Source organism: Argiope bruennichi, chromosome 10 (assembly GCF_947563725.1).
Source record: "Argiope bruennichi chromosome 10, qqArgBrue1.1, whole genome shotgun sequence".
In the NCBI taxonomy this organism is placed as follows: Eukaryota; Metazoa; Arthropoda; class Arachnida; order Araneae; family Araneidae; genus Argiope; species Argiope bruennichi.
The window spans coordinates 68,311,239-68,320,766 of record NC_079160.1 but is presented as its reverse complement, the minus strand read 5'-3'; the positions used below and the strand labels follow the sequence as shown (position 1 = coordinate 68,320,766).

The following is a 9,528-nucleotide window of genomic DNA, read 5'->3' as shown; positions in this document are numbered from 1 at the left end:
TTATTTATTTTTTTCCTTTTTTATGAATTTACTGAAATTCAAAAAAAAAAAAACACACACACACAAACTTGAACAAAACACGTAATGAAGTTTTCTTTGGCACATATATAATTTTTAAGCATGAGACTAGATTTTATTTTTTTAGTTATTCTTTGATTTTTGATGCAATTTGTCTGTACAAAATTGTGATTCTATAGAGTAGAGTATTTTAATAATTAATAATTCCATTTTTTTGTAATTAAATCTGCTAATCCTTTATCTGTGCCCATCAGAATAAAGAGAACCAAGAAGGAGGTGGGAGAAGGAGCATTTGGCAATAATATTAATTGGTTCCCAATAAACTTTTATTTTAATTTTTTTTTTTCCTTTTTTATGAATTTTTAAATTTACTGAAATTTTTTTAAAGAACGCAAATTTGAACAAAACACGTTATGAAGTTTTCTTTGGCGCATATACAATTGTTAAACATGGAGCTAGATTTTTTTTTATTCTTTGATTTTTGATGCAATCTGTCTGTACAAAATTGTGACTTTTTCTAATAATGATGCGATAATAAGTTTAAATCGGAAAAATTTATTATGAAGGTTAATTTAAGAGTATACCTAAATATACCTAAGAAGTTAATTTAAGAGTATACCTAAATATACCTAAGAACCTACATATAAGTATACCTGAATAATAAAAATACTATGAGCATCAATTTCATCTGAAATCATTGATTCCATTTTTTTAGATGCTAAAGGCATGGATCTAATGGGAAAAAAAATAATTTTCTTAAATTTTCAACAGCTTTGAGCTTCTTGTAATGATAGCAAATCTCACGTCCCATCCTAGTTACATCGCTGAAAAGAGCCAAGATTAAACTGCATTCTGGCGCAGAGCCCTTTAGGAGCATGGTGCAATTGGGATTAATCTATCAATCAACCACTAATATAATATATGCTATTCGGTTATCAGTCTGTGTTAAATTCTAAGGATAGAATTTTTTAAATTCATTTGCAAAGAAATCAGTTTGCATTAAATTAATGACTTATAAATATAAATTAATTGTTATTGCAACGTTCTCGACAACATATTATACAAAATTCATTTCGTAATTTTCTATTTTCTCGTATGTTTCACTTCGTTTTTATTTAACATTCTTGATCTCTTTTTTGTGATTCATATTTTTGTTCTATCTTTGTTATTAAAATTAAGAATAATACAAATGATAAAAAATTATTTAAAAAAAACACATTTCAAACACGCTTTTTTTCGTATACAAATTCTCAAATTTTTATCTATAACACACACGTTTAAACAAATTCGTAAAAGTGTAGGACATTCTTAGATGTACTGTAAACAAACCAGGATTTCAATCGTATTTATATTTTAATTTGTAATGAATGCTCAATGATTATTTTTCTTATGAAATACATTATAATTTAATTTTTTATAGTACTGTTTACAATGTCATAAGCATTTATGATTTATTATATAAATATTTTCGATCAATAAGACACTGAAAACATGCTTCTATACTTCGATTCATTGTTAAATCCTGAGAATGCAGTATTTTCATCGGGAACACACTTCAATATAGAGTTTTCGAATTCTAACACTTCACGAATAGTTTCAAATTTCATCTTTATATATATGAAACAAGTCAAGTAAAATAAAGTATAAAAATACCCGCTCATTATTTAATGAATTCTATTATTATACTTATGATTTGAAATGAATATGTTGATAAAATTTATAAATATGCTTTGAAAGATAAATACGAGAATACTGATATATAAATCACTAATCGTTAAGTACACTTTTTTTATATTCGTCAGAAGCATGTGAAAGGGGAAAATATGGTTACAGCACAAAATGACTTACAATTTAGAAATCAATTCATTTAAATTTATTAATATATATAATTATTCATTTTTGCTTATTATTATTTTAAAATAATGTAAATTATTGATTTTTACTTATTAATTATTAAATATATTTTATAATTATTGATTATTAACTATTAAAACTTGTAGATTTTTAACTTGACTTCCAAAACCAATACACGAATGAAGTCAACTAACAAGACGACTATATTAATGTAATATGAGAAGGTCATTGAATATCTGATTATTATTGCTTTACTCTGGATTTTGACTTCAAGTCCCTTTTCCTTTATTAAGGAGAAGAATATCCCAAAATTAAATCGGTGATTATTTGAATTGTATCAAATTGTATCAATGTGAGCATGTATCGACACCATGACAATTGTTATTTCTTTTTTTCTCCTTCATGATCATATGACAATTTCTCGATAAATTTAGTCCCTTATCGATTTAACCATTGAAATTCCAAATATATTTTATTACATATAAAATATTACTTTTAAACACATTATAGGATATGAATGAATACTGGTGATGGAATCCATTTTGACAATTTTTAAAGACTTTTATCATCCAGTAAATTAAGAAAACGAAAAGTACAGTAAATAAAACTCACAATTAAGATTTAATATTTGTGAATGTAATAGAACTAGATTCGAACACTCACTCTAAAATATTAAGTTTTTGCTGATAAGGCAAGATCCTCATTGTATGGCATATGAATAATTAATGGTCCTCATGCAACTGTGATGCTGATTTATGACTGCATTCCAGCGATTCTGAGTGCACATTTCATCTGTTGAATCCTTTTCTTTTACTTTACTTTCTTACTTCATAGACAAAGGGCTCCACTGTAATAGTCTCCTAATGTAAAACTAATATTTTATGTTGTTAGTTCATAGTTGATATATATACTATATATTAGTTATATAGCTAGTTCATGTGTTATGTTATAGTTGATTGTCTTGACATGTAAAATCAACCCAAGAAATGTGTCAGTGAAGTCTCGGAAATAAACGATAGAAAAAAATCATTCTTTTTGGAGTTGAAAGAGTAGAAAATTCTAGCTATTAAGTGCAGTTCAATAGGGTTATGATACAATACTGTGAGGTATTTTGCATCTCAAAAAGCCAAAAAAATATTCACTTTTTTTTTACTTAGTAATATAGTTAGTTTATGTGTTATGTTATATTTCATTTTCTTGACATGTAAAATCAACCCAAGAAATTTATCAGTAAAGTCTTGGAAATAAACGTTAGAAAAAAAATCATTCCATTTGGCATTGAAAGAGTATAAAATTCTAGAGATTAAATGCAATTCTATGGGTTTATGATACGATACTGTGAGGTATTTTGCATCTCACAAAGCTAAAAAAATGTTGCTCTCGTTTTCTATATTTCAATATATCAACAAGCTACATATAGGTGCAAATGATTTCACTCACAGGTTTAAGTACTGCGAACACTTAATATCTCAGTCACTTTATGGTTTGTCGAGAAATAATCGAATTTCATGCTCAATTTTCAATCCAAAATGTAATAATAAGATCTTTGCGTACAAGTCATCACGTTTCGAGAGTATGTAAATAGTGAAAAATTATTAATAAAGAAAGCAAATATTTTGAAATAATTTGGTAATATTACAGGTTTTAAATCCAGAATAGGAATAGCCAAATAGATTCTATTTATTTTTAATGCATCTAACTGTAAATATAATATATTCATTACTCATTATTACTGCTATTTAATACCTATTTTGTATCTGAATATTTCTTTTATTTTCAGAAATATTATAACCTATGTGAAATAAATTTTCTTTCCATTTATTGTTACCATTTTTGATGTTATTTATTAAAATAATTCTAATTCCAATTTTACACCATAGTTATCATTCATAAATTTGATCTTTATTTAAAGGATAAAATTAATTCATTGTAAGTACATGTGCAATAGTTTCTGTTTTTAGACAAACCTTTTACTTGAAACTCAAATTTCTGAAATGTTTACATTTATCCTATTAAATTGAAGCACCGATCTGCTTGCATTAAATGTTCGGCGATTTATGATTTTCATTAATGGAAGCACCAATCTGTTTGCATTAACTGTGGCTATGAAACTACAATGATTACCATTTTTTATTAATTGAAGCACTGATCTGTTTGCACTAACTGCGGTTTTGATACATCAAAGATTTCTGACATAATATTCGAATGTATTCTTTCTTTTCTGACATATAATATTCGAATGTATTCATTTTATCTCAAGCATTTATCATCTGTTAAATATATTGTTATCGACAGTAAATTACTGAATTTTTTATAAAATTCTTAATTGAATATTTTGCTTAATATTTTTGCTCTAATCCTAATGATTAAAAACCTGTGTTACTGTTACTTTAAAAGATAGTGAAACTTGGCTAATTCGAATTTGATCAGACCATAATAAAAATTTGAGTTACCTAAAAAAATTTTTAAAAAACCAAGTGGAAATGATGATTTGCGGATTAAAAATATCGGTAAAGAATTTTTTAATATTTAACAGCTTAAATAAATTATGGATAATTTATTTTAAATGGAAAGTAAGTAATTTTAACAAATTAATTAAAGATTTTAAAGATTTCAAAAAATGTAATAATTAAGTTATTTTAATAAGGAAATGGAAACAGAAGGAGAATTGTAGAAGTTGTACAATAAAACCTCAAAATAAACAGTACAAATCTCGTATAAAGCGTTGAAGCTCTTTAAAATAAGAAAAATTGATTGCCCTTTTATAATTGGAATAACTAGAAATATTGTTCATCAATAATATCCTTAAATATATTAAGGACCTTAAGAATTCTTAAATGATAATAATCATAAAACGAGTAAACACTGAAGGCACAACTTAAAGGCATATTTCATAAACGAAAACAATACAAACATACAGATTATTTTTATAATTATTTTTATTTCAAATTAATTAAATTAAACAATTAAAATATTTTAATAATAAATTAATACACATATTTTAATATTATGTTAATTGAAAATGCAAAGAGCCAGAGAAAAATTCGAATTATCAACAAACTTAAATCAAATCTTTCTAATAAGCCAAGTTCTTACTATCATTACCAGTAAAAAACTATGATACTCATTAATATAAATTTACATTTTACAGATTCTCGTATAGGATCTTCAATTCTCAGGAACAAGAAAACTCAGCTGCCATGATTCTCACCACCATACGTCGAAGGCGAATTATCACAATCATTTTGGTTACTTTGCTCTTGCTTATAGCTGTCTTAATTTGGAAAAGCGACCATCCTTATATTAAAGATTTACAAGTTATAAAACTAGTTAGAACTAAATTACTTCTTAGTATTAGTTTAAATCAGACACTGCGTGGAAAGAGAATAAAAAATCCGGGTTTAATTCTTGACACTCCAGGATGCAAGATCCCAAAATTGGATCCATTTGATCCATCAGTAGTTGATCTATACGAAACAAAAGACCCATATCCATGTCCAGGTCCACCCTTATTCATGAGCTCACAGCCAGGTGGTTCAATATCTTTAAATGCATCCATCCTTGAGCAACATTATCAGCTAAAACCTAGTGATATTGCTTGTGTTTACCATCCCATCAGAAGAAAGTATGAGAAGCCTGGAAATGTAAGAGAAAACGATTATGATCTGTTGCCACCAAGGAAACTTCAATTTGACACGCCACTTCCTGAAGATCAAGTAAAAGTTTTGTGTAATCTACGCGGTAAAGAAACTTTCATCCAATACTTTCCTTTGGTTCGGCTCAAAACTAAAATCGAACAGAATAAGTCATCAATAGAACCACCTATGCCTCGTTTGAACATTATCATGCTTGGAGTAGATTCTATTTCAAAACTGCAATTTCTACGTCATTTTCGAAGAACTCATCGTTTCATCAAAACACATAAGACCTTTCTCGATATAAAAGGTTACACCAAAGTTGGTGACAACACTTTCCCTAATCTAAATCCTTTGCTAACTGGCAGATTTCCTCAAGACATATGGAATGAAACTTTAGCAGATACGATGTATTTTGATGATGTAGATATCATATGGAAAAGATATGCCAATAAGGGCTATCGAACTCTCTATGCTGAAGATAGCCCATTCTTTGGAACTTTTAACTATGGCAGAAGAGGTTTTAATGAGACTCCTGTAGACTATTATCTTCGACCTCTTTATCTTGCTCTTCATAATTCTGAAGTAAGAGAGAAAGGACCTTTTTATTGCTTCAATTCTCAGGTCGAACCAGAGCTTATGTACGATTACGTTAGAGATTTTGTAAGAACTATGGGCAATAAGAGACCATATTTTGCATTTGCAATGCAATCATCTCTCACTCATGATTATTTCAATCATGCTGGATATGCTGATTTTCCCACTATTAAACTTCTGGAAGATCTTTGGGATTATGGAGCTGACAATAACTCTGTAATTGTTTTATTTGGCGATCATGGATTGCGTTTTGGTGCCATTCGATCGACTTACATTGGTAAGTTTGAAGAAAGAATGCCATTCATGTATATACATTTCCCAGAATGGTTCTTGGAACAGTATCCAGAAATAGCCAAGAATCTTCGAAACAATCAAGAACGCTTAGTAACTCTATTTGATGTTCACGCTACACTCGTTAATTTGCTAGATCCTACTCATGAAATGACCGATAAAGAACGAGCAACAAATACTCCATATGGATTGAGTCTTCTCAGTGAAATATCGCCATACAGAACTTGTGAGAAAGCGTATATATACACTCATTGGTGTGTTTGTCAAGTAGTTCAAGAGGTGTGGGTAGAACAACCAGAAGTTAAAAAGTCAGTTGAGGTCATCATGGACTGCATCAATGATGAATTAAGAACAGAAAAAACATCTTCATGTCCAGCTTTACAACTTGATAAAGTAACTAGTGCCAAATTAGGGCAAATTAATGATTTAGTGTTACGCTTCATAAAGCATGAAAATGTTGTGGTTGATCGCAATGTTGTTTATGGAGATCGAATTGTTAAGTACGAAGATTATATTATAACACTTATCACTAATCCTACTGGTGCAATTTTTGAAAGTACTGTTCGACATGACGTAGTCGAAGATACTTATTGTGTTGTGGATATTTACGAAGAATTCTCAGAAGACCAGTATTCTAGTTGTATTGATACTGAAAGATTGAAAAAATTTCGTTACTGCAATGCATGATAATAGTTAAATTCTAGTATTTTGTAATTCTTGCACCATTTAGAAAATTCTCGCCATTATTATAATTAGATAAATACAAATCAATTTTTAAAGAAAACATTGTCTATGTTTTTGCCAATTTTTAGCTATTCAGTTATAGCTTTTACATCATATCATGGTTAAGGAAATAACATTTGTTTAAGCATGATATATCAGATATTGGAATTAGCTTTTAATCTTTTTTTTCAAACAATATAGAAATTGCATCGCATTAAACTCAAAACATTTATGCTATTACAACATTGCATATAATTAACTATGGAATAAATTCGTGTAACATCACAGTCACATTATAAGCGTAACTACGCATATCATTTAACACCTAATTGTATATATTTCCGACTCTGTACTGAGTTGTCGTGTTCTTTACTCTAAAATAATTTTTTTATATATATTTTTTAAAACTAGTAGATTTCAATCGCATTATTGCAAGGCTTATAATCATTTCATTATCATTAAGTGTAATCCTATACTTGAAGACACATAGATATTATTTACTCTCAGGATTTTCTCCGTAATTGTACCAAGTAGAATTAAAAGAAGTATACAACTCAAATCAAAATTTTCTGATATTTTCCTTCTACTTGAGTCATTTGAAGTAACGGCATAAGCATTCATAAAATAAAGTTAACTACTCGTACCAAAAAGAATGTGTACATTAAACCAGTATTGTCACGCCAGAAATATCAAGCACAAAAAAGAAAGAAAGAAAGAAAGAAAGATGGGACAATGACATCAGGTTGTCCAGATAGCATTTTCTCTTTTTTTGTGTGTATGGTCTTACTGGTAGGACAATTACTGACTTAAAAATAAACGCAGCTTTACATCTACCTCTACTGTGTATTAAGCTGTAGTCTGGCGTCATGTCACGATCTTTTGCTTCTTACAGAATGCGCAATAGATAACGCGATGAAATTGGTTTTACGCATATGACGTATATCATGATAGAATAAATCAACTTCATTAAATATTTTCATTTAGCTTAATGCGCAGAGTTTGGATAAAATCCTTTTTCAAATGCCTCAGCTGCTAACTCTTTTACGCATCAGCATGTAACTGAGCTTTATCGTTTCAGGTATGAAAGTTCTAACTTTTCGAAAAGAATTTTTCAAACATTTTAAAAGACATAGAATCATTGATAGATTTGTTTATATAAGACATAAGCCGACGTGATTGTGATTTTTTTCAATAATAATATAAAAATATTACCATAATATTTGCTATTGAGATATTATTTAGCGAATACTCGTTTTCTCAAATTCATCTGTACTTTTTACAAATGGATCAGTATGATTAAAATACAATGTAGAAAACATTAAAATTATTATCTAATTTTAACAAACATCGAAAAATATTTGTCAAAATCTTCTTTATTTGTCCTTGAAATTTGATATTTTTTTTTATTTGCTCCAGAATAAATGAAAAAATTAAAAAGACATTAAAAACTTAATTTAAGATAAAATAAAATAATAATTAATAAACAAAATTCATTTAATTTTAAAAAGCAATTTTTTTAAAGTTTCAGTCACGATTCTAAATATGATTGTTTTTAAAACAATTTTAAGGCTATGAAATATCACAAATATATTTCTTCCATATTCTTCAACCTTTATAGGTAAAAACGATTATGAAACAAAATATATCTTTAAAAAATATCGTAAAATGTTCTTAATAAATATTTTAATCACATTTTTCTTTAAACTTACTGCCTTTCTTCTAAAAAAAAATCTGCACTTTTCTTTTTTTAAAAATAGTAAAATCATAATATTATCGAATTTACTACAAGACAGTAAAGAAAATACTAATATTGCCTTTCTCAAAATTAATTACTACATTTGAAATTAAATTATTTTTGAAAATTTAATATTTGTTTGTTCATTTTTTTTGTTCTCTAAACTACGCACACCTAAGTAAAGTTTACAATAGCGATTCCAAAATTTATAGAATGGTAGAATCCGAAATGTTCAAGTGGTATCCGATTACTGATTCATTTTCTTGTTTACTTTTCAACCTGAATTCGCTGAAAACTAAAAGAGCAGTTGCAAAGATTTTTTTTTTCCTTTGAAAAATATAAAGTATTCTTATTTTGATATGTTGTAGTATTTTGCATAATTGCTGTGAATTGACATATAACTAGATAACGAACACAATAATCAAACATTTGTTGATAAAGCAATTTGGTTCTTATAAAGAAACCAATGCCACAAACTTTTTATTTTTATTACAATTTAATTAATGATCATTGAAAAATAAAACTATTTTTAAATGTATATTATGTGTTAAAAATGTGTTTATTTATTTTTATTTTGTTCTTTAAAAAAACACTGTTTTGTATTATATTCTTTTATCATCTACAGCAGCCAATTAGCTCAAATAAAAATTCATACTATATTTATTCTTGAAAAAA

At 27.5% G+C, this 9,528-nt stretch overlaps 2 protein-coding genes across 2 annotated transcripts in view; both read left to right on the top strand.

The window, feature by feature from the left end:
- Window positions 1-8,544, top strand: part of LOC129987816 (uncharacterized) — a 64,042-nt gene extending 55,498 nt beyond the window's left edge. Inside the window, exon 3 of the mRNA XM_056095758.1 lies at window positions 5,024-8,544. Coding sequence (XP_055951733.1) covers window positions 5,073-7,082 — 2,010 coding nt within the window. The 5' untranslated portion in view covers window positions 5,024-5,072 and the 3' untranslated portion in view covers window positions 7,083-8,544. The remainder of the gene's footprint in view (window positions 1-5,023) is intronic.
- LOC129987814 (EF-hand calcium-binding domain-containing protein 6-like) overlaps window positions 8,136-9,528 on the top strand; it is a 40,555-nt gene continuing 39,162 nt past the window's right edge. Inside the window, exon 1 of the mRNA XM_056095752.1 lies at window positions 8,136-8,196. The gene's annotated coding sequence lies outside the window, so the exon portion shown is untranslated. The remainder of the gene's footprint in view (window positions 8,197-9,528) is intronic.